The sequence below is a fragment of the Phasianus colchicus genome, chromosome 8 (genome assembly GCF_987193195.1).
Source record: "Phasianus colchicus chromosome 8, bPhaCol1.hap1.1, whole genome shotgun sequence".
Lineage (NCBI taxonomy): Eukaryota > Metazoa > Chordata > Aves > Galliformes > Phasianidae > Phasianus > Phasianus colchicus.
In genome coordinates this window covers 16,581,483-16,606,457 of record NC_143443.1, presented here as the reverse complement: position 1 = coordinate 16,606,457, position 24,975 = coordinate 16,581,483, and the positions used below count along the sequence as shown (strand labels likewise).

Below are 24,975 nucleotides of genomic sequence, written 5' to 3'. Positions count from 1 at the left end.
CCAATTCTTTCCTGTCTTGACAAACCATATCTTAAAATCTGTTTCAAATACACCTAAATATATCTCCTTTGTCCTTACTGAAGTTTGTTTCATGTTCTTCCTGGTATTTATACACTGTTACAGATAGCCATCATACAGCAGCCTTCATTTTGCTACACTAAACGTAATAAGCTATATCTTCTCTTCTGCTGCACTATGATCCTGCCCATTTTTAACTTAATTTCAGTCTTTCTACTTGATTAAGACTTGTATCAGTGTGTAGATGAATGGATATAAGATGCACTAATGCTTTCCCGTTATAAATTCCTTGTTTGCCTCTTGGTGTCTCTCATTTACTGTGCCTGAGCACCGTCCTAATCACCACTCATTTGAACTCTAAGTTACTATGGAAATTATTAATTTAAATGCATTTAAACAATTTAACCTGGTATTGTGACAGCTTTTAATTAGAAAATCTAGATGTTATGATGATCTGCCTGTTTCTCCTGGTTTGCATTGCTCCCAGCGCTGGTGACAATTCAGTTTCATCAGCAGGTATCATTAGCTTGTTTCCAACTTTTGTGCCATTCTCAGTCAAGAAAAAACTTGGAACTAATCCAGGACAACTTAGCTGAATTCTACAAACACCCTTTTCAACAAAGCTTTTGTGCTTACTTTCAAGTTCTTTAGCCTCGGTCATGCTAGTTCCCATCTTCTCTGTTTTAATTGTGGTTCTTGTCACGTCCTCTGTGGATATCCAAGTGTCATCCTGATCCACCGTGTCCTGAGATTCACCTTTGACACGAGCAACATCTTTGTGTTTGGCTTAAGCCTTGGAAAATGGAAATAAGACTAAATTTTCTGTGCTGAGAATAACAAACAAAATTTGCTGTTTGCAATTGGATGCTTAAAATCCTTACTGCTAGAATTACAATTTCATTTGCTGATTATTTCAGAATGCTGGGATGAAGGTCACTAAGTCTGCATTGTCAGCTGAGTCAATTAAGTTTCTTGGCAGAACATTTAAGTCCGCTGCAAAGAGGAAGTAATGTTTTATTGCATGATTTTGTGAACATATGCCATCTATTAGTAACAAATCTGGAATGGGCGGTTTTAATTTTAAGGATTTAAATGTCAGTGAAGAAAATTGTTGGACATACTGCTCTTTCAAGTACTCCAGCAGAACAACCTGCTGCTCTCCTTGTGCACTCTGAGTAAGGATGAAGTGTATTTTTAGTGCGGTTCCACCCAGCAGAACTACAGACTCTGATGGCAGTCCTGAGGCTTGTGTGAAACCCTCATGATTGGACTACAGAGGGTGGAGTCCTAACATGACTCAGGGAGTAGTAACTCTCATTGGAGCAGCTAACCAAACACATCTCTTTGTGAAGGGAACTGTGCTTGCTCTGCTCTCTGTTCTTAGGGAAGGTTTACTCAACAGCTAACTTCGACTATCTGCATTTTAATTAGTGCAGTCACAAGGCAGTGTAACAGAACAAATATTGTTAGTACCTAACAGACTTGGACCACTGCAGTATCCTGCTGGTTTGTTATACTTTGACCCATGGTTCAAAGCTGACTAGATCTTGCTGCTTACTGAAAACTGTGGGAAAGTCGTGTTTTTTGTTGGTTTGTTTTTAGTTTTAAACTCTACTGACTGAAATACAAAATCAAAAGCAATGTGTTTAGTGTCCACTGTCACCAACAAAAAATTACCCAAGGAAGTTTTAGCTGCACTGACAGCACCCAGTGTGACTAAGTAGGTAAGAGAAAGTCCACCCAGAGCAGAATTCCGTCCAGCACCATCTCTGAGAAGATACAAAGATATTACAAAAGAGAGAAGCATGAGTTTGTCTCCCTATTTCACAAACCTTGAATTTACTAACAGTGGGAGGTTGTCTTGACTCTCTTGGATTTAACAAACTTTCCTAAATGCAGTGGTAGCTGTAGTAACAAACCAAGAAGATTCTTTGAATACAGGGAGTGAAGCTAGATGACAACAATGGTTCCATTCCATTCTTTAAAAAAAGTCATTCCAGATAATCTTGCTAACAAATATGCATGCAACACAATTAACATTGCTATGGATTGTTCAGATGTATGCCTTTTTAGGACTTTTCTCTTTTTTTTTTTCTTTTTTTCCCCATTTGATTGTGAATATAGATGGTTCCTTTCCTAAATAGTTCAATCCCAAACAATCCACTAAAAGGAAGAGGAAGAATTCTGTTTTATGTATGTATTTGGTTCCCATGGAAGCAGGGGTTTTATTATATACCTGGCCTGAAACAAATAAGTTTAACAGAGGTGAAGTATACCAGATATACTCTGAGAACATCTCTTGAAAAAATGCTGTGAGGATTAAATTCTTAAAGCTGTTCCTGACAAGTTCTGGGCAAACAAGGCAGATATAAGCCCAATATTGCTGAAGATGGGTCATTTATTAGAATTTTTATACATTGTAGATGCTTTCCATTTGAAGTGGACTAGCATGGTAAATTATTACCGACCTATTTTCTGCTGCCTGCACTTACTGCTATTTTACAGACACAGAGAGCAGTGGTTTTACTTGGCAACGGGCATTCAAGTGCCACAACAGGTTAGAGCAGAAGACTGCTTGCATTTGAGTGGTGTCTGAACTGCTAACACATGCTAACACATTTCATAACAAAGTATGCAGAAGTTTTGAATAATCACAATTAACCACCGCATAATACCAGGGACGGATCCCTCAGGAAGTGTATCACACTGGTTAGAACCTCTTACAAACACTTAGCTACAGGGTAAAGGAAGAAATATGCGTATGTGGTGTCTGTTCCAAATAGAATATGAATAAACATAACAATAGATGTAAAAATAGAAACAAAACACCAAGTGCACTTCCCATGGCAGCTAGATTAGATTTCTTTCTAGGAAGAGGAGCTTGGTAGCCTGGACAGCCCTACCTTATGGCCTCTGGGAATCTAGATCTTGTTCTCAAGTCACACACAGAGATGAGCAGCTGCTCCGGGTCCACCAGTGCCTTTGATACACTTGGCCACTGCACTGGTCTGGTGGTCCAGACGACACGGCTCATCGCCTGCCAGCTCCCAGATTCCATCTAAAGCTTCATGTGCTTCTGGAAAATAGGTCTGACCTAAATCCACACGTGTTTGGGTTGAATTTAATTGCACCGATGCCAAAGGGAAACCGCGTTGCGGACTTTCTACTTCACGGGCCCGGTGCCCCCCGTGTGGGACGGTGCCCGGCGGCGGGGCTGCGGGACCGGGCGCTGCCGTCCCTGAACGCACCTCCTCGCCGTTCCGAGGCAGCGCCGGGCACACCGCGGCCCTCGGCGAGACGGGGCGGGCCGGACGGCCGGCAGAAGGGGCGCTGCGTTAGCGGGGCCGCCGCCGGCCCGGTCGACTCTTGGGCGCTGCGGTGCTGCCCGCGGGGAGCGGGGCCGGGCCGGGGCGGACCCGGGGGCGGGGCGGGTCCCTCCCGGCCACACAGCCTCCATTTTGCGGTGCAGCTGCGGGAGAGAGGCCGGAGGCTCCGCGCTTTTCCCTCAGGTGAGGCGCCCGGGGGCGGGCAGGGAGAAAGAGATCAGCCTGGCGCCGTGCGCGCGTCCCCCGCCCCGGGTTCGGCCGCTCCCCGCCGGAGGGCTGCGACGGGGCACGGCGGGACTCGGCCGGCAGGCGCCCCGCCGGAGGAGGGCGCGGTCCGCTGGGCAGCGGGAGCCAGGTCCCCCGCCATCTCGGGGCAAGTACCGAGAGCGGCGCCGCCTCCGCGCGGACGGCCGGCTGACAGAGCCGCGGCCCTGCGGCGAGAGCCCACGGTGCTGCGTGACCGCACCGAGACGGGCGGCGGCTCCGGCCGCGGGCGGGGTCCTCCAGCTGCGGCAGGGCGGGATGCTGCCCGCGCCGAACCCCGCGTTCCATCGCCGGAGTCAATCCCATCCCGAGTCCCCGAAACAAATAAAAGCCGTCCGAACCTGCGATTCCGGCGAGAAAGGCCCGCGAAGCCCCGGGATGGCGGCTCCCACTGCCCTCCGCTGCGGGACGCCGGGGGAGGGCCGGTATCGGCACCGGGCAGAGCCCGCCCTCCTGTCCGGCTGTACGGGCGGCAGCGGCCTCCGCCCCGCTCCGCGGCCCTCGGGCTGAGCTCGGTGCGGGAGCAGGCGGTCCGAAATCGGGTACTGCTGTTGTGAATGCGCGTATCTGTAAGACGGGTTACGCGGAGAGCTGCTTCACTACGCGCTGCTGTCCGGTCGGTGCGTTCTGAAGGGACTCCGGGTCCTGCCGTCGGAGAAGCCCGTATCGCCATACGGCACCGTGCAGCCGGCCGCGGAGCGCCTGCAGGGACCGAGGCTGAAGTCCTTACCTGACCCCTTCACCACAATACGTCTGACCAGGAAAACGCTGCTGCTTTTCTGAGTTACAAACACAAGAAGTAGGAATTGGGGTCTTGCTAGAGCGGGTGATCACACGAAATGCTGCCATTCCCAGTGCCCGCCCCAAAACACACCAGCAATTACCCACGTCCCAGAAACGGAACCCACACGGTGCCAGTAAGGAAAGAGTTAAGCACTGCAACAGCCCGTGTACGTCACAGGTGTGCACGGCTGGGTGATCTGCTAATCAGAAATACTGCCCTCCTTGCAGAGGAGGCTTGGAAACCAGAATCTTGACAAGCTTTTGTGCCAGAATTTGTTTGACAGCAAATGGGGGACATGGCTGAAAAAAACGACTTCATTTTACATTAAGTATCTCGTCAATGAGTCTAAAAACTGGTACGTTTCAGTACGGATAAAATATTGTTGGGTCTCACTTGTATACTAATTAAACTTCGTACAGCTGTTGGAACAGCTGATCTGCAGCCACCGGCTGCTTTACAAAAAGCAGTGTGAGCACAGGGAATGTGATACTGTGCACACCTGCCCGTTTTACAGGCTTCACCTTACTGCCTGCTTAACGGCATGACTTTGATTGAATTACATGGAGCATAAAGCTGCAATAGTTTGGAGGTTTTTAATGGCCAGTTTTGCTGACACTCTGTTTTCCCATTGAGTGGAAAGAGTGACGCTGAAACCCAAAGGAAGTGTTGGCAGTTGTCTTCTTCCTGAAGGGAGCGGCAGTCCATGGTTAAGTAACAGAAGTAGAAGAAATGTGTGGAAAGCCAGAATGAAAAGTCAGTGCACATAGCTGTCAGTAGTAAATACTTCACACGTATTGACCGTGTGCTTCTTCTGAGGGAAACAAATGGCAATTAGCAGTATTTATGATTAAAGTGTTTACGGTTATGATTTCCAAGTACACCTCACACAGTTCTTCTCCCTTTGTTATGAAGAAAGCCCCCTGAAGCAGTGCTCCTGCTTTATCACTGTGAGGCTACATAGCTGTACTTATCTACAAGATTGCTTTGGCTCTCATTTGAACTCACCTGCTCTAAGTTTTAATGTTTTCCACAGTAAGTCAGAGGCATTTAAGGCAGCATTTGTGGAATTAGTGGTACAACATGGCAAGAAGATGGTTTTCAGATCCATTTGTTTTGCCTGCAGAATACCGAGGAATATGAATAGTCAGTAACTGCATTACATTTTATATTTCCCATTTTCTTTGATCTGTGCAGCTAGGACACTGCCTCATAAACATGCAGTGAGTAACTCCCAGTCCTTGTCTTCTTCTGTTTCTAATTCCCCAGTCCTTCTATTAAAAAAAGGATTGGAATAGTCATTAGCAGGAAACAGAAATCTCACAAATGAAGTAATGCAGGGGGAGTACAGTAAGAACCGCTTCATAGGGAGGCTAAGATTGCTCTTTCTGCTCATGGATTTTGAAACAGCAGCTTCACTAATTTTTAAAGGATTTTAAAAAATGAAACAGATCCCCTCCCTTTTCAGCCAGCAGCTCTTGCACAAGAGACAACACGCCCGGGCTGAGAGGAGCTGCTCTGGAGGTGGGTTCTGTGTGGGGCCCCCACCCAGCAGCTCCTCCACCTCTTTTCCTCTTCAATTATGCAAGACAGGAATGCCTCACGGAGACATTTTTTGGCAGAACAATCACTTAAAGACTGAAAGGCCTGCAGGCTCAGAAAACAGGCACTTGCAAAACTTTTCTATGACCTTTCCTTCAATTTATTGTATGTCACATGTAAGTTTGTACTGTGCTAATGTAAACCTTCATCTACAGTGCTATCTTCTTATGCTTAAATAAGCTCTTTGGATTGAAATTCAGATCTTTGCAAATCCTTTTCATGGTGCACTGACCAGCACTGGGCGCAGTTGAATTCTGCAGGATGCATCATGTCATTACCATCAGGAAAAGACTGAGTCATTTCTTATGTTTTGGAGTTAGACAAAGGTGGGATCTTAATAGGGACTCAAAGGCCAAAGTAATAAACATGTGCCTGCTGAACCACCCTGGTCCTCCCACACTTGAGCTGTCCTGCTGTCATAACTTATTACAGCTAGCATCAATTCTGGCTTGTGGTATTCAAGAAGTTAGAACTTTTTAGTTTAAACCCCATTATTTGATCTTTGAAATCATTTTGGTGCATGCATCTATTTCATAAGAACAGCCAAAAGCAGGCAAAAGATACATTTCTATTACATTTCTATCTGTGAGATAGATCAGGTACTGTTCTCCTCTCAGGAGTTATTCCTGTGAGTGAAGGGGTGCAGGCTGACAGGATACAATCATGGAATTGATCCTAACTCTTCTGTCTCTGTTCTGACAAAGGGTCAGCCCCTTCCTGCTGCCACTTCAAGGTTTGTAACCCATATTTCAGAATTACTTTTGAAGATTCAGCTCTCTTACTGTGCTTCAACATATATCTGACCTAATTAAGGGTAGTAAGAAATTGCAAAGTTGATGATGCTTCTCTTCTGAATTCTGTTTGCTGCTTTGTGTAAAAAAATAAAAAACTAAAAAAACTAAAAAAAAAAAAAAAAAAAAAGGTTTGTGGTTTTGTAGCTGATGAGTACTTCTAGCAACACTGAATGAATTAACTGAGTTGCTCAAGTAACCTCACAGTTACTAAGCCAGCAAATGGCAGCTACACACTCATGCAGTGCCTGACAGGGATTTTTTTTTTTTTTTTTCCAGAATGTCATACCCAGGTTATCCCCCTTCTGGCTACCCTGCTTTCCCTGGCTACCCTGTAAGTATGGCTTTTATCTGTCTTGCATTCCTAGTGTATTTAGAGTCAACATCCCTTCTTACTATGCTCTGTGTGCATGTAAACAGCAGCTGTTTTTATCCATAGATCCATCTCTGAGTGTGATTTTACATTTATCTCAAATAAATTCCAAGAAGGAAGTCTGATATGTATTTTATAATATTGCCTGTTGTTCCAGAGGGAGGGTGGCTTCTTGTTTAGTTTGTTACCTTGATCTTTTTAGTCATTTCATTCTGTTTTATTTTCTCCTATATATAGCTAACTACCTCAGCAATTTTTTTTTTAATTATTATTTTTTTTAAGCGTTGGTAGTAGTGTAGTTGTTAATAAATATGAGGGTCTTTAGGTACAGGGTATTGTCTGAACCAGTGTCTACCAAACCACCTGTGTGCCCATATGCTGGCCGTTTCATTCAGGAGTAAAGCTGCTGAGCAATCCAAGCTCCAGAACCCAGCTTTCCTACAACACTGAGTAAATATTTTTCTGAGGATATTGGACACTTTAACTTGACTTTGACCCCCAGTCCTTCAGCCACAGTACTTTATTCCACCTTCAGTTCATGACTGAATGGACTGAAAACTCCAGTGAAACTGGAAGGCTGGAATGTATCAGGTATGGTTGATGTTGCAGTGTTTTTTTTCAAAGCCTGGCACAACTTTGCTTTAATTAGTGAGGCACTGATCATAATGTAATTGTGGGAATTCTATTTATGTAGTACTTGACCAGACTTATGATGGAGCTTAGCCTATGTCCCATAAAATAGTGAAAAGCTCAAAGTATATTCAGTAAATTCTCCAGTTATTTTGTTTTACAGTTTACCCAGACTCCCTCTGAAACACCAAAGTCAGTCAGACTAAAGAGATAACCATGTTAGAAGCCAGACTTTCTTAACTTTGGGATTTCTTTTCCCTGCTCAAGGTTCTGCTGAACCCTCACGATTGTCCCTGTTCATTGCAGGGGAGTTGGACTACATGACATCTAAAGGTCCCTTCTAACTCAAATGATACTATGAATATTTTTTAAGTTAGCATCTAAAATCTAGCCAACTTCGGTTCAGGAATTTAAAAGACCATGTAGATGCTGGAGTAGCCATGCTAGGTTTTCTAGTCTGCAATAGTGCAAAAAGTCAATGTAAAATTATTTTCTGTAATATTGATAGTCATCCTAGCGGGCCTAGGGGATCCTGACTTTGGATTTGTAAATCTAAATCCTGTTAAAATCTTTTTGTTGAGTCTGTCTGAACAAGGTTAGACTGCACTGCTGGGGAAGGGGATCTTCCTGGACACAATGGTGTGCTGGTGGGGATCTTGGGGCAGCCAAACCTGAGGAACACCTTTGAGCTAGATTTTACTGCTAGGGAAATGCATTAGATGACCCAGCCAGAAGGCCCGTGTCCAGATTTAGGGAATGCTGCTGCTGCTCCTAAGAGCTAAACCTAATCACGTCGTTATACATATATGGACATTTTAGTAGCGTGAGTTTTCACTCTGTAATAGAGTACAGACAGACATCTTGTGGGTTTTTTGTATTTCAGCCCACAGGACAGGAGTCTGTCTACCCGCCCGCTGGGCAGTACACCTATCCTGCTGCTCCTGGAGGATATCCTCCAGCAGGAGGAGGGAGCTTTCCTGCAGCACCACCCAGTGCTGGGTATCCAGAGGCAGGAGGATATCCTGCCCCAGGGGGTTTCCCTGCCCCAGGGGGCTTCCCTGGAGCTCCCCAGGCTGGAGGAATGCCATCTTATCCTGGAGGTAAGATCCAGCCCTTGGGAGTTATTTCTGTTGTAACCAACTCTCTGTGCTTGGGAAAGTAGTAAAGAAAAGCAAGCGATTGTTCAGTGATCAATTTTTAGGCAGCGTCTAGACAGTCAGATTGCTACCTAGCAATAAGTACTTGCATGCCAATAGCACGGTCTTGATGGCTTTGGGTTGTGAGCCACTGCACAGATAGAGAGAAAAGAAACAATCTCTTGTGCAGCTCAATACACTGGCTCACGTTGTGCTAGAAACCACTTATGAAATGCTGTGTGCTAAAATCTGTTATCTGCTCCTGACTCCCACAGGCCCTGGGTTTGGAGCGCCTCCCACTGGCCCTGGCTTTGGTGGCTATCCCCAGCCTCCTGCCCAAAGCTATGGTGGAGGTGGACCAGCACAAATTCCTGGTATGTGGATGTTTCCATGTCATATGTATGATATTTCAAGAATCCAAGGCTAAACCAAGAGATCCCAAGATAGATAGTAAGAAAAAAAAAAAAAATAGGCCCTTACCTTTGTTACTGTTAGCCATTGAGGTCTGTATGCTGTGTGTGTCCTCTCACCTTTCTTGACAAGAACAGTGAAGAGCAGATGAGAATCACCTCTATGTGTGCTGCATTCAAAAGGGAAGGCTGTCACTGCTTAATGATTGTGATGTAATTAGTTAGGTGCTTATCCTTCAAACTGCACTTATCTGACCAGAAATGTTAAATTGGGAATCCACATTCAACAGATATCTGGCAATTCTGCTCATCTCAGAGAAATGGATATATTTTTCAGGAACCTGAGCAGATCTGTGTTCACAGTGATCCCAGGAATTATGAGGGAAGTGGAAAGGAGAATGCACACCATTGCTTAAAACCAGTGCATTGTTCTTCATGCTTTGAATAGTCAGTTACCATCAAAAACATTTTTGTCCTGGGATGTCAGTTGCGTCTGCAAGAAATTCAGAGCAGCAAATTCTCTTTTAATGATTGCCTCACTGACTTTAAATAATAATAAAGCTGCCATTAAAACAATAACAACTGTGCATATGCACTATATGCACTATAGATAAAAATAAAATACCAGTTTTAAAAAGTGGCTGCATCTTTTGTATTCACAATGATTTTGAACATGAAATGAGATTTCTTAAGTTCTTGCACCTAGAAATTCTCAGCATTTGTTGCTAATGTGCTATAGACATTTTAACATAAATAAAATGGCTCTGAAAGAGAGCACGGGATGCGCATTCCTCATTTGCATGGATCATCTTGGCTTTTGTCAATGGCAGCCATATTTAATAAGGAGAGATTCTTCCAGTTCTCACAGCACCAGTAAATTTAGCATTTTTATTAGTGCCTCACTAAAGTATCTACCAGAATGCTCCGTGATTGCTTCTTCCCATTGTTCTCAATGGCAAGAGCTTCAGTTATAGGTATGGTTACTTAGCACACAGGTTATTGATGTGGTAGACCTGTAACTTACCAGGTCTAAAAATGGTTTTACCTTCAGGTTAAGTAGCATTTATATAATAAGAAGAAACATAATTAATTTGTTTATCTTGTTATTTAATTCCTTTTCAGTAGGCTATCCTGGTGGACAAGCACCATCACCAATGCCTGGTCCGGTATGTGCTGTGCGCTCTTTTATAATCAGTCTTAATGTTGCTTCTCTGTTTTTTTCACCTTGCTGTTAGTGGGAGATTGGGTGTATGGCAAATATTAGGGAGGAGGCCTGAATATGAACTGGGGATACATCATAGACAAACAGGCACTGATGGCTGAAAATATATTTTGATATCATTAATAAAGGTTGTTTAATAACAGTCCCTCATTTTGTCCCCAGTGTGAGGAAGAACTGCTATTAGAGGCAGTTCTGGGCAAAGGGGAACTCAGGTAATACAATCCTGAATGTCACTGCATCACTGCAGCACTCAGGTTGTTTATCACAGTATTTCAGAGGGGCTTCCTGCTAAAGGGAAAAAAGAAGAAAAAAAGAGCATCCATCTTGGCCATGCAGAAAAGTAATCGATTTGTTGCCATTGCTTTCAATAGGATTCAGATTTACTCTATAATTTGAATAATTAATTGAAAGTAATGAAATTTAAGCTGTCATATATTTGCCTACAGACATTTTAATACAGCATTTCTCAATGAGTTTGATATGAAAGGGTATGAATTGGTCCTATATTATCAACTGGTTTAACACTGACAAACTTTCCTTTGGTGTAAAAGCAGCAATGAAGTCATTGCAGAGTTCCTGGCTACACTCGGAATACAACCCAAACAAAACCATCAGTCAGTATCTCTGTATGCTCAACATGCAGGCCTGCATAAAGGCATTGCTTTGGCAGTGGTGGTAGACCAAAGCTGTTCTACACAACTGTCACCCTGATTTTGTGTCAGAGAAAAACAGTGAACTAATGGAACAAATGGAACAAACCATTCTGTGACTCCTCCCTCTGAAGTACTTACTCTAAAGTGGTGATTTTAATTTGAATTTGTATTGTGCAGGTTAGATAGTTATACATGGTTTTGTTTTCAGCCTGCAGCAATGGTTCAGTATACTCAGGGCACAATTCAAGCTGCTCCAAACTTTGATGCTGGAAGGGATGCAGAAATTCTGCGCAAAGCTATGAAGGGGTTTGGTAAGTAAGCAACAGGCATTTACATTTCTAATGTGTTAATGCCATTTGAAGCTTCAGTTTGTATCATTTATGGTTACAAATATATTTATTTCTCCATAAGCTTTTCAAAAGTCACACCAAAAGACAGTTGGGAGATTTAGTAGACCCTAAGTTACAAAAAAAAATTGGTAAATAGACTTAAATGATATTAATGTATTTATTATATAACCATGCAAAAATGTGAGATTGCATTGCCTTAGATGGATTATTACGAGTTCTCCCATTGCCCTTCTGTTTCCAAGGGACTGATGAGAAGGCTATCATTGATGTTGTATCTAACCGCTCCAATGACCAAAGGCAAAAAATCAAGGCAGCTTTCAAGACAATGTATGGCAAGGTATGTTCAGTAAACAAAAACCACAACCATTTCAGCTGATGTGTAACTGCCTAATTGCATTTTAGTCCTGGAGAGTGGTTTGGAACATTTATTAAATGCACCTCTTTGGGTTATATTTTTCATTGCATACCGTGTAGACATCTGGTGTTCAAGTGTTCTGATACCTGGTAGAAGTGAGGGCATAGGGCAGTCTGGCAAGGTCCCTCAACAAAGCAGAAACTTTTCTGAGTTGATAATACTTAGAAGACAGAAAATAATCGAGATTAAACTGTCTTACTGTCTGATGTTCCTGAGGTTTTGTGCACAAATACTAGTGCTGAAATAACTTTTTTTTTCCATTAAAAAGCCAACTGATAAATTGGTTGAGAATTGGTGAGCACTGCTAAGGCACAGCTCGCTGGAGTAACTCCATGCCATTATTGCTGTAACTGTGCTCACCTGAAAATTGCAGACACGTGTCTACTCCTGTTGCCCCCTTTATGATACATAATGGAAGGTTCTTTTCCAAAGGAGTCTGTCCTGCAGACACTTGCTTTCAAATCATTTCTTTTCTGTGCTTTTTGCTGTGGTGAAACCTTACGTTTTTATCTGCTTAGTAGCACAGCTCTGAAAGAATCACAGAATCATTAAAGGTTGGAAAAAACCTTGAAAATCATCAAGTCCAACCGTCAACACGTCACCGCTGTGCCCACTAATCACATCCCTCAGTGCCACATCCCCACATCTCCTGAACACCTGCAGGGACAGCGACTCCACCACCTCCCTGGGCAGTCCATTCCAGTGTGCTGCCACTCCTTCAGAGAAGAAACTTTTTATACTATCCAACTTGAATCTCCCCTGAAAAAATTGGCTCTTTCCCCACCAGGCTGAACTTGTTGGTTTGTATCTAAAATACAGTGAGTAATTCTGCAAGCAACTGGAGTTGTTTGTTGGAAATACTTGATGCAGGAAGGAACTGAACTCAGCACTCCTTCCTCAATGAGCACTCCAGTCCCTACAGAGTTATGGATGTGTACTGCTATCTGTTTTGCCAGTATTCTCCAAGAAGGCCGTGTTTTTGGTGGATATGAGGGATTTTCAGGATATGGATAACAATGTAATGTACTGTAGCAAACAAAAGCAGGAGAAGATCATGAGTTGCTCTAATTTGGGGGGTGGGTGAAAATTTGTGCCTCTTGAACTATGTGTTAAAGTAATTTCTAGCCCCCATATTATGTAACAGTGCCCTTTTTGTGTTTCTAATTGGACAGGATTTAATTAAAGACCTGAAGTCTGAATTAAGTGGAAATGTGGAAGAACTGATTCTGGCACTCTTCATGCCTAGAACCTACTACGATGCCTGGAGTTTACGTCATGCAATGAAGGTATGGTTCTCCTGTGAACAAAATAATTTAAAACCATCTAAAAATGCTCATTCAAGAAAACAAAATACCTGATCTCTGCACTGTTGAAAAATCCTGTGGTGGAAAGCAAATTCAGGGACTGTTGAGATTAGAATTCTTCTCTGCTGCATGTGCCAGTACTGCAGGATTGGCCGGTTTGCAGCAGCTGTCCAGCAGGGGATGAATGCTGCAGGATTGAATTTTTATTCTCTGCTCCAATCTTGGTCATTCTTTTTGCTAGAATCTAATAAGAGCCAGAGTTCTTTTAACCAATAAGCACTGTTTATACTGAAGTTGCTTACCTCTCCCTGCTGGAAACAAGCCATTGCTACTAAGTGATAGTTTTAGATTACCTAATTTTTTCTTAACAGGACAACAATGAAAGAGTATTTTCTTAAGGTCAGAGGATGCAAGTATCTCTTTGGGTGTTATGTCCACATTAGGGGTTAGGTGAGCTAGCTGATTTAACCTTCTAACTCAGGTAAACTGCTATGTTCAACTTACCTGAATTCCTTGCTTGAGTTGCAGCAGCTAGCAGGTGGCTGACTACTGGAAACAAGTCACTTAACTCAGATAGGAATGCAGATCTCTAAAGAATATGGAGCACAAATGAAGATCTAGCTTTAGCAGGGGCAAGAACCAGACAACCATTAAAAAAAATAATTATGTTATACAGTACTATTTAGAAGGTTCACATAGATCTACCCCTACATAATCCTTGCTCAAATAGTGATGGTCATGCCAGCGCATGTGTCTGTACTCAGAACCCCCAGTTAATTTCTATCCTGAGGAGAGGGAAGCAGCTATGAAAAGTTCCTGCTGGTCCTCCATACCACACCTTTGGTATAAGAAACACACTTTCACAGTGATCAAAACAACACTTACATATGCAGAGATACTGCATATCTCTGACTTTAAGGGCTATCAGAAGGCTCTGCCTTCCTCCAGTATGTTCCCAGAATAAGGTTGCCAAATAATTTCTTCATTTTCTTCTTAAACCTACATTCTGTTACCTATGGCTGACGTTGCCATAGCAGACAAGGTATTTTAAGCCAGTGTAGAACTGAGCGTTTCAGAAATCTTCATTCCATTTTCAGCATGTGGTGAACTGGGTGCTTTCACACCACTAGGATACTGTTCTTACAATAGAAATTGTATTCTCTTTTAAAATAACAGCTGATTGCTTATTTTTACAATTGAACAAAATGAAGTAGGCAGTGCTTTGTAGTAATGCCTTCTTTTGCTTTGCCTACAGGGAGCAGGCACGCAGGAGAGAGTGCTGATAGAGATCCTTTGCACAAGGACAAACCAGGAAATACGAGAAATAGTGAACTGCTATAAATCAGAATTTGGAAGGGACATCGAACAAGACATCAGAGCAGACACTTCAGGACACTTTGAACGGTTACTTGTATCTATGTGCCAAGTGAGATAATTTTTGATTTTTAAGACACGCACGTGCATTCCTTGCATATATCCATAATTGCTCCATAAGTGAATCGCCTGTGCCTGCTTAGTCAGAGACAGAAATCAGCCCTAGACTAATTTCCTCTCTAACAAGATAAAACATCTCAGCCCCTCCTCAAGGAAGAATTCCTTCTTATCTATATGACAGATTGAGCGACTTAATCGAGCACTCTGTATTCCCCACAGAAGATTTGTGTAAATACTTTGAGCAGATGCAGTCAAATAGCACATACTGCAAGCAGTGCTCCACGCTGCTGTTAAAGCCAGGTGCTTTTCTTTTTTTTGCATAAAATTATTTGGGTAATTTTGTTAGGATAACCTTTATAGCATGTAAAATATCTGTGAGAGTCCCCCCAGACAAACAAAACATTACCTTCCAAATCACACTGTAGTCCTCCCTTCAGATAACCAGCATTACACGTGTGCTACCACTAAACTCCTGTGAATACTGAAGGCTGCTTATCTCATGTTATTTACTGGGGCTCTTTTTGCATTGAAGAAGAGTAACTTGCTGTTACCCGTGTTTAGAAAGAAATACACAGCACATGCAACTTCCCACATTTTTCTGATACATCTGCCTTGAATTTCTACGACTTCTCTATCCTGTTTGCTTTCTACCTTTATGAGAGTTCAGCTATTCACCAGGCATTTGGGTTACAAAATCAAAGTCCACAAGAAAGCAAAGCTTGAAGCTCATGCTAATTTTTATTTTGATAAATCCAGTACAGTAACTGACAACCACATAATTTAAATATTATATTAACCACTACAGACACAATAATATTTAAGAGTGTATATTTAGCCTACTCAACCAATACATTTAGCAGCATCCGTCCATGCACTGTGCAGCAAGAATGCAAATCCCAAAGCACATAAAATGTCACATAAGCCCTACTTGACATATTACAACTATAGTAAGTGTTTTCTAGATACATTCATAATTGAAATTAGCAATTCTAAATACAATAGAAGACCTGAGATATTTCAGGTGTGCATATTCAGAAAGATAATTCATTAGTTCATTTAGGAAGATTCTTTGCAACTTGAAGCCTAGAAACGAATCAAGAGAAAGCTTTCATTATTAAATAAAATAAAGAATTTAGCGCAGTTCCTGAAAAAGACCAGATGAGATGGTATTTATAGGTGAAGCAACATGTGAGTGTGTATGTATATATATACACATACACACACAGTATATCCACAGTTTAAACCATACCCTACTGACAAAGTTTTGGGCCACAACTGTATTTTTTCTAAGAAATATTAATCCAAATAATAGTTTCAAAGCAATGTAATGTATTTCTCACTGGTATCACTCATCCTACTTCAAGCTTTGGAGATATATGCTTGGGGTCTGTACTCCAAAGAGTGAAAGCACAGCTTCTCTGTGCAACTTCATTTGACTTCTGCTATCCTTGCTTTTAGGGTAACCGGGATGAGAATCAAACCGTGGATTATCAAAAAGCTCAAGAAGATGCTCAGCGTCTTTACCAAGCAGGTGAAGGAAAACTTGGGACGGATGAATCTTGCTTTAATATGGTTCTGGCAAGCAGAAGTTTTCCCCAGTTGAGAGCAACAGCTGAGGCGTATTCCAGGGTAGGAATTCTTCACTGATTTCAATGAGTTTGGTCAGCATATTTTGAATTAAGGTTCCAAATGCTGCTGCATTTCGTGATCCACAAGTTAATCTCATTTATTTGTAGATTGCTAATCGTGATTTAGCAAGCAGCATTGATCGAGAATTTTCTGGAAACGTGGAACGTGGCTTGAAGGCTATTTGTAAGTGATACTTTCTTCCTTACCCTTATCCCCTAAGAATTTAATTTTCTAGATGTAATTGAGGAAGAATCCAATTCAACACTGGCCATGTGGCAAATGAATACACAATCTGAGACTCTATTACTACAAAAGTAACTTTAATTATTCAAATTATTCACTTTGCACTTACTTGGAGGAAACAGACATCCAGCTTGGTAAAGTCAGTTTGAAACCAGAGAAGGTTATATAGAAACTACTTGTCTAGAAAGACGTGTGACTACACAGAAGCAAGGGACACTGCTTAGCACTGGTTGTTCTGTGTCTCAGAGCCCTGCAAAATGAAGCCAGTGCCACTAACAGAGCGTGGCAGAGATAGCTGAACCACCCCACACGTGATCTCAGACCCACCGTGAACCTACTTTTAGGCATGGTTCACTTTACAATTCTCTTCTCTGCCACCACCTAACCCCCAAAAGCTCAGCATTTCTGAGGAAAACATCACCAAAAGAGAAGACCTGTTCTGATTTCACTAATCCCTGCCAATTTATAGAAAAGCATTTCAAATTTATTATGACTTGTGATAGGATCAGTATGAGTGACTAAAGTGAAACCAGTACTCTGCACAACAGCTCTACCACTGCTTACCAAACTGTCAGCATTTCTGCAGCCACAGTGATTAAAAGCTATCATACTAAACAAGATCTTCCCAGATTATATTCTGCTGAAGTTCTGCAGGAAAAAATGATCCCTGAGGATCACATAAAAGAAAAAACAGTGAAAAATCTAACTGATTGATTCTGCAGCTACTTGTGAATGAAAACTATTTACTTTTGTACTTTTGTTAATGGGGGTCTAGCAGTGGAACAGCAGTAAAAGTGCTCGTATCCTGGTACCAGCTATGTAAGGAAAAGAACTGAAAACCTGTTTGAGAATTAAGGTTTCAGCCACCTGTGAAAAGCACTTTCAGAAAAGTTAACTGGTAATAACTACAACTTTTCTTGTGAAGTAATAACTCATTTGTTCAGCTTCAAAATAAACCCATCTTAGCAAAACAGTTCCTGTAATCCAGAATAACAGAATCTGTATTGACAGCTACCTGCAGCTGACTAGAGCATTAATCCTGAACTGATCCTGCAAGTATCACTATACAATACTAGATCTAATCCTAAGAATGTACCTTATTGCAGTGCAATGCGCTTTTGATCGCCCAGCCTTTTTTGCAGAAAGGCTTTATCATGCTATGAAAGGAGCTGGCACAGATGATTCTACCCTCATCAGAATTGTAGTCACTCGCAGTGAGGTAAGAAACTTTCTCCTCTCTAGCCTTCCACTACTTGTGAGGTCTATCTTCTCTAACCACCTTTTTATGCAGTCCCTCTTTCACAGCTGTAGCAATCATGCATTGCAGTAAAGCTTTTATCCATTTCAGATGAACAAAGTAATTTGTTTTGAAGACAGGTTTCATAGAATAAAGTCTCTCTGGCTAAATAGCAATACTGCTTGTCTTCTTTCCTCACTGTGATTGCTTGCCCATGTAGCAAAAAAGCATCTCAACTTCAACTGTATGAAGTTAGGATACTACCATGCTACCAAAGCAAGGAACAAGCCAGCCTCTGGCTTTGGGAGCAGCTGCAGAGGGACCCGTTGGCTTGTACGAATTGCAGAGCTGATCAGTTGCACACTGCATCCTTGACTTGGATTTCAGTGTGAGGAAAGAGATGCACAGCTATATCTAGGAGTTAAAAGCATATTTTGTATTTAAGTCTTACACTTTCTTTTTTCTTCTTTGCACAGATTGATCTGGTGCAAATTAAACAGAAGTTCACAGAAATGTATCAGAAGACTCTGGCTACAATGATAGCAAGTGATACAAGCGGCGATTACAGGCGTTTGCTACTGGCAATTGTTGGTCAATAGAAGACAGTTACCTGGTTGTTTGTTTTCTTTTTTAAAACAAACCGAAGGACATGTAACATGCTTTATGCAGACACTGACTACTCTTGTGTGTAAAAGAATAATATATAATCAAATACGCCTTCTTGGTGATTCATTAAGCTTTTTGCACTTACACTTGCCTTAATTTACAGCACATATTACTCTTTATTGTATAATAAAAGATATATCTTGTCTACTAGCCCTAAGCTTTAGTTTTTGTTGTTGTTGTTGTTTTTTACCCAGACAAAACCACTTCCCCTTTTACAAATTCCTGCATAATTTCTCGAAGAGAAAGAGCTAACTGCAGATGACAAAAAAAAAAAAAAAAAAAAGAAAAAGAAAAAGCCCCAAGCAGCGATGGAAAGCATTTTCTAAAGCCCCAGGCAGGTTCTCTAATAAGAACTCTTTTCTGTCTTCCCCTCTTAATGCTGAAAAAAGCAGCGTGCTCAGTTTCTTAAACTGTACAGTTTAAGCACCTTGGCAGAAGATGACTGTGCCTTCTCTATTTAAGTCCTTAAATTAGTTATGATTAGCAGATAGTTAGCATTGTGCTTAAGGCAGCAATAGAAAGGAGAAACAATTTCAAATCTAATTTTGAAGTACCGCCTTGTAAAAAAGTGGGTTATACTGCTCTTTCATTGTTAGGTAATTTGCTGTAAGCAAAAGCAAACGCTACAGAACATGTGTTAATCCAAGCTGAAAGTGACAGCGACACGCACAATACAAATGACGCAGCAATGGTTTCATAGGATTAAGGAAAACAGAAATCAGCTTTGTGTAGTGCATTTGTTCTTATAGAAAACCACGCTGAATCTGTCCCCAGCCATAAATTTAATGGAAGCGTGAAGTCCAGCAGCTAACAATGAGTTTCCTAACATTTCTAAGCAATGCTTTAACTAGTGAATATCGTATATAGGCCCCACACAGAAAAAGCAAAGCTCTATTTTTCTTACCCCTCAAACAAAAACAGCGGCAGCTGGTAGAATCCATTTCTTATATGGCAAATCTTTCATTGTACAAACGTACATAAATGTATTTGCAAAACAGTAACAGATAAAAAAATCCACCATGCAAAAATCCCTCAAGTATTTTTCACTTCTATTAAACACTCAGCATTACGTTTGCCACTGAACGAAATGTAAGCAATGAGAACTGGGCTGTCTTCCCGGCTCAGCTCACCAGGTGGCAGCAAGTGTCTCGGCAGCACAAAGCTCTATTGAACAGGAGACGCCAGAAAACCATCCTCAAACACGTTCTGTACTTTAAGGCCTGTTTTTCAGATTCGCTAAAATGCATTCACATTTCTCAGAACAGCCAGAACACCTCCCCACCCTCACCACCTCCCAACCCTTCTCCCTGCAGACAGCAGCACTGCAGCAGCCGCAGCTCTTTGCTTTGCTGTTGCATCCGTGGGCTGGCAGCCATTGCCAAGCATTTCCCCCTCCCCACTGAGAACAGACTAACGCTAAGACACGCAGAACCTTCCTCCCACTTAAAATCCTGGAAGTGGAAAACAAAGCGAAGCAACTTACAGTTTTCTGAGAGGCAGGATACCTTTTTTTCCTCTTCAACAATGCAAGAATTAGAGACAGCTCCAGACTCTACCTTTCAGAAACAGCAGCAAACAAGGAGGGATTACTTTCTAAACAGAGAAAGCTCATAGGCACAATTCTTTTACCTGATTACTTGCTTAAAGGCTGACAGAATGTACACTGTATGACAAACACAGCTTGACAATAACCTGACAATAACATTTACTGCACCTCTGCCCTCATATCTGGCAAACACTGCTATTGACAACAGGCGGGAAGGGATCCTCAGGGAGGTGAGGAGAGCTGTGGCACAGCAACGCCTGCCAGATGAGAGCCAGTTCTCTCCCATACAGCAAGGCCTTTTCTCACAAAGATTTGTATTTTCTCTATGCATACAATTCGAGCTAGTCAGAACAGTGAGAATGAAGACTGCAGTATCAAGCCATAGATATGTGGTCTTGAGAAATACTGTTGGTGCTTACAAGGAGGAAGGCCCCATCACAACGCTCAGTACGTAAAACCTGGATTGTACTGCACCACCACGTGGTTGTTCTGCTCTGACACACTGCACACAGACTGCGCAGCTCACAGCTATGGGAGGGTTTCACAAAAAAACCAACTTACCATTTGTTAACTTGAACTTCTGCGCACAGACTTTGAGAACAGTTTCCAGTTACAACGCATCTGCAATAAAGTAAAATAAACATTGAAACTCCATTAGTGTCACATCGGTTGTGTTCTCATCTCGCTCAGCAGCTCGTCCTACTTACAGAGAACACACTAAAACCCCTAAATCAGATATCTGCCTTGACTTGTCGAAACAGCCCCATCCCACCCCCACAGCGTGGCCCGAAGCTCCACCAGCACCATAACCCTCAGCTCAAACGGGCACATGTGGGACACGGCGTCCTCATGGCTGCACTACCCAGCAATGAAGACTGGCAGACAGAAGATGCTCAGATATTCAATACATGAGAAATAACGATTAAAAAAAAAATGAAATAAAATAGTATTTATGTGAAATGATTTCTCCGCAAGCTAAATCTCACCTCGTTGGCTATTCCTTCAATAGCTTAGATTTGGAAGAGCATTTCTAACCAATTTTCAGGGTCAGATGAGACCTCAGTATGCCAAATAAAACCAATACACAATGATAGGAGCCGCAGCCCATGCACAAAATTTATTGTGTGCTACTGTTTATAAAATACTTGAATAGTTCAGAACATGCATAAAATTCCAACTCAGACGGGGTATGTACAGATCGTACTTCATGGCAAACAAAAAAAGGAGATGAACTCTAGTGACATAAGTTTCAAGTTGTGTTCCAGGGGATGAGAAGGACACGTAGCAAATGTCAAAATATTAACAAAGTACAGTGGCAATCAGTACAGTCCATTATTTGTGAACAAATTAGCACAGGGCTTCAATTTTTATTTTAACCAAGCAGTCCTGTAGATATCAAAATACATGCAGTCTCGAGTTTACACTTTCACTAATGCCTTAGCAGTTGAACAGAGCAATTGATTACGCGCTGCTTCGCCTAGAACAAAACCTATGTCCGATACAGTTTCAGTTTCCTTTACAGCTTAAAAAATAATGACAAGCTTGCAGCTATTCAGCCCAGTGATTACTAGCTACTTATGCAACCGCAGTACTCACGATAAACTAAAAGTACCCATAACATCTACGTAACCTATAGATGTACAGCGTAGGTCTATATATTAAGTATTTGCAAAATGAAAACATGCATACACAAAATACAATGCCAAGCTTTACAGACTTGATATGAATCAAAATTTACTTAAACAATGTACAAAGTTCAATTAAAAGTACCTTAAAATTAACACTCCCATATTTTTCTTACTTTTAAAATTAGTATATATAATTTTTTTTTTTTTTTTTTTTTAAAGTTCAAGGTGGGGGAGAGTCTTGAAAAAGCTGGGCAAAAATGTTTCTAAATTAAATATTTTTTAAAATCTGTGTTCAAGTAATAAACATTCCTACATAGAAATCTTCCAATAAGCTGTAACTAAAAAATACAGTGAATACAATATAGAATTAGCAACATCTAAGGAGTAAACCTGAGGTCAGCTTTTTACAGAATGACCAACTGAGATTTCTTTTTGGCATTTTTTCTATTTAAAATACAGTTTTTTTTTGCAGCCTCAGAAATTTTAAGACCATTCTAATCTATTGTTTTAAAGACAATTCATGAAACCGATGTCCATTAATAAATAGTTAGCTCTTAGGGTCGTATCTGAAAGTCTGATTTAAAAAACAAACAAACAAACAAACAAGCTACCTCTACTGAAAGAAAAATCCCATTTGTAAACGTAAAGTGTTGACAACAACAAGCATAAGACGCTAGTCTAGGGGTGCTTTAGTGATAACAGCCCGCTTCCTTCCTCCCAGCTCTTCTGCAGATGCAGCAGCCTGAATACACAAAGGATGCTCCCAGGAGGTCGGTCACCACGTGAAGAGAGGGGCTTGTCTCAAAGCACGATGCTGTTCTTCAGCAGGGTCAGGCAGATGGTGCTCCACCTCCTGATAAGTAGTCACCTCGCTGACCCCCCTGGCTATTTCGTCTGTTGTCACATCAAAAAGCAGTAATCTAGGAATTCTCAGGCAAGACATAAGTGAGTAAACCAGAAGTTGGCGTGGTCACTGTGCATTGTTGTTGCCAGTTCCATTGTTTCCATTGGCATTTGTTGTGTTTATAGTATTAATACCATCTTGCTGAAGAGCATCTTTTCTTGGTGGCATTCTCTCATTGATCCTATCCAAACCTTTTGCTTCTTCAAAACTGCAGATTTTATGTTGCGGAGAGAATCCTCGTATTGCTTAACAAAATGCAAATTTGATATGTCAGTAATGGAAAAAGAAGTCGAAAGCATATACTTTTTCTAATAAATGATGCTTAAACACAGGTAGGAAATCAGCCACATAAATGTATGGCTCTGTATCTGTACTAGTAAAAGCTGCTCTAAGCTGCTCTCCTGATACACTCAATGACTATCGTGACCTGAGTTTATAACAAAAAGCACAGAGTATGGCAAATATTCGGCAAGGAGGAATCAAGGTGCTTAAGCCCACTTGATTTCTTCTGCACGTCCCTGGGGTGGCCAGCTCTGAAGCCCTTTGCTCCCACTGCCAAGCTCAGCTTAACATCCCTGTGTCTCAGGGGAACACCAGTGAGATGTAAGCAGCACAGCGAGTGCAGCGGAGGCAAAGAAGCAAAGAGTCACAAAAGTAATCAGAGATTTACATCCTGCATACACATTGATGGCCTGATCCTGCGGTTTTCATGCAGGCAAAACTGCAGGATATGGGTCACATTCTGTGCTAATCATGTGGATGATGGAAATGGACACGAGCACAGTCACTGGGTTAGCACTGCGTTTAACAATGGTGTCATCTAAATACATACGTATTTAAGATGCACATAGAAAACAAGTATTATTTTTCTACTGATTATTTTAATGACCGAGGTCTGCAGTTTACTTCAGACCTGAAAACCACATAGTAAGACTGAGTCCTTTGGGATGAAATAATTCTTTGGAGACATGAGCACAGCTTTCACTCACAACAATGGAACATCTTACATGTGTGTGAGAGAACAGAATACGGCCCTTGTTTATAGTTTTGGAGATCTGACTTCCTTAATTAAAAAACAAATGATAAAGTTATTAATTAGTGCTTCACAACCAAATCTGAAAGCACACAAAGTAGCTCTCCCAATTGCTATGCTGTTTGTCATTCACTTCATTGAATATTGAGCAAGAGGAAACTAACGCATCTTTGAAAAAACTTCAGCAGCCTGAAGTTGAGTACTTGAATACCAAATAACTGGATGGCATTTTACTCAACATAGCTAAAAAGGGTGCACAGACAACAGCTTATTTAGCACAGAAGCACCAATAATCCATGGAGTTTAATATGCCTTGTACTGGCAGGATGGCATATATACTAGAAATAAATTTGGTCATCAAATTATGTATAAAATCCATAGGAAATAAAACACATTACATTTGTATGTCTTGCATTATCAGATGTGTTATGGATTGAAAAAAATATATATATGTTCAAAGCCACTAAAAATAGATTTTATGAGAAAAGCATGCATAAATAACCCTCCTTCCACACATAACCAGCCCTCCCAAACAAAATCTTGCAGTTGAATGCACTAAACATTATCATTATAAGGACTTCAAGACAACACCACATATCACAACATGCTATTATACAAAAACCTACTGCATATTTTGTAAAAATAAACAAAAAAGACAAAAAAAACCCCCAAGAACATCCCTAAAATATTAAAGATAATCATCATCCTGGAGCCAGAAATGAATGTTACATGTAAAAGGGATGAATCAATACAGTTGATTCATCTCTGCTTGTGCAAGTTGAAAGTAAAACACACCCACACAGTACTTTTGAATTCCCTCCCAGACACCACAGATCTCTGCCAATGGCAAAGACTCTGATCATACCTTTTTCAGCCTCAATTGCCTCTACAGTGGCTGTACAGAAGTGAGCAGATGCATGCAAAATGAATGAGAAAGATGAAGAGTGTAATATCGCACAGCAGAAAAGGCAATGATCAATTTAATATAGAATGCTACGCCAGATTAGATTAAAATTATTTAAAATTATAATTAAGGTTCTGGGGGTTGTTTTTAAGCTTAAGTGAAACTTCTCCTACATTTTAACTATTACAATTTATCAAGTCAAAGTATACCAAGAGAAACACTGATTACTGGAACTTCATTTATGTTTTAAACTGTACATTTCTATGAGATTATTTTTTTTCTTTAAAGAAAGCAACATAAGATGTCAATTAATGTTAAAGTTGTGGTATGGTTAAAAAGAAAATCTATTTGAGATTAACTTTCTGAAGATTAAAATGTATTAGTGAGCTTCATTAAATTACCAAGCAGGATGCTCTAATGTAACACTATCAGTGTTCTGCTAATAAGAAAATACTTCTCTTTTTATGGTTAACTCC

At 41.3% G+C, this 24,975-nt stretch overlaps 3 protein-coding genes across 14 annotated transcripts in view; 1 reads left to right on the top strand and 2 right to left on the bottom strand.

Moving 5' to 3' along the window:
* Positions 1–10,447, bottom strand: part of LOC116235098 (uncharacterized) — a 114,871-nt gene extending 104,424 nt beyond the window's left edge. For 3 of the 4 annotated variants that reach the window (XM_090145077.1, XM_090145078.1, XM_090145079.1), the window contains exon 1: positions 3,950–4,597. In XM_090145077.1, the coding sequence (XP_090001203.1) occupies positions 3,950–4,281 (332 nt within the window). In that variant the 5' untranslated portion in view covers positions 4,282–4,597. Of the gene's footprint in view, positions 1–3,949; positions 4,598–5,397; positions 5,510–9,401 lie in introns of those variants that run through there. The other variant, XM_090145080.1, reaches the window with a different exon arrangement.
* On the top strand, positions 3,404–18,485 carry ANXA7 (annexin A7). Of its 4 annotated transcripts, none has more exons than XM_090145075.1 (13): positions 3,423–3,527; positions 7,062–7,116; positions 8,669–8,885; positions 9,197–9,295; positions 10,457–10,497; positions 11,415–11,517; positions 11,799–11,893; positions 13,144–13,257; positions 14,531–14,701; positions 16,168–16,338; positions 16,446–16,521; positions 17,688–17,800; positions 18,295–18,485. In XM_090145075.1, exons 2-13 carry the CDS (start codon positions 7,063–7,065, stop codon positions 18,415–18,417), a joined length of 1,377 nt encoding a protein of 458 aa, XP_090001201.1. In that variant the 5' UTR covers positions 3,423–3,527; position 7,062; the 3' UTR covers positions 18,418–18,485. The 4 variants fall into 4 exon arrangements, with proteins under 4 accessions (XP_090001202.1, XP_031458908.1, XP_090001201.1 ...); XM_031603047.2 differs by having other exon boundaries at positions 10,454–10,497; XM_090145076.1 differs by lacking the exon at positions 8,669–8,885 and having other exon boundaries at positions 3,404–3,527.
* The window catches only part of PPP3CB (protein phosphatase 3 catalytic subunit beta), a 51,730-nt gene continuing 41,483 nt past the window's right edge, over positions 14,729–24,975 (bottom strand). For 2 of the 6 annotated variants that reach the window (XM_031603043.2, XM_031603041.2), the window contains exons 13-14: positions 24,461–24,490; positions 21,135–22,807 (exon numbers count right to left, since the gene is read on the bottom strand). In XM_031603043.2, the coding sequence (XP_031458903.1) occupies positions 22,629–22,807; positions 24,461–24,490 (209 nt within the window). In that variant the 3' untranslated portion in view covers positions 21,135–22,628. Of the gene's footprint in view, positions 15,793–18,769; positions 20,041–20,591; positions 20,652–21,134; positions 22,808–24,460; positions 24,491–24,975 lie in introns of those variants that run through there. The other 4 variants (XM_031603045.2, XM_031603044.2, XR_016468780.1 and 1 more) reach the window with 3 other exon arrangements.

Coding starts and splice junctions, on each gene's coding strand:
- ANXA7 (XM_031603047.2), top strand. CDS start 7,063: ATGTCATACCCAGGTTATCCCCCTTCTGGCTACCCTGCTTTCCCTGGC. Junction 11,518..11,798: donor CAAAGCTATGAAGGGGTTTG/GTAAGTAAGCAA, acceptor TCTGTTTCCAAG/GGACTGATGAGAAGGCTATC. Junction 16,522..17,687: donor ACGTGGCTTGAAGGCTATTT/GTAAGTGATACT, acceptor ACCTTATTGCAG/TGCAATGCGCTTTTGATCGC.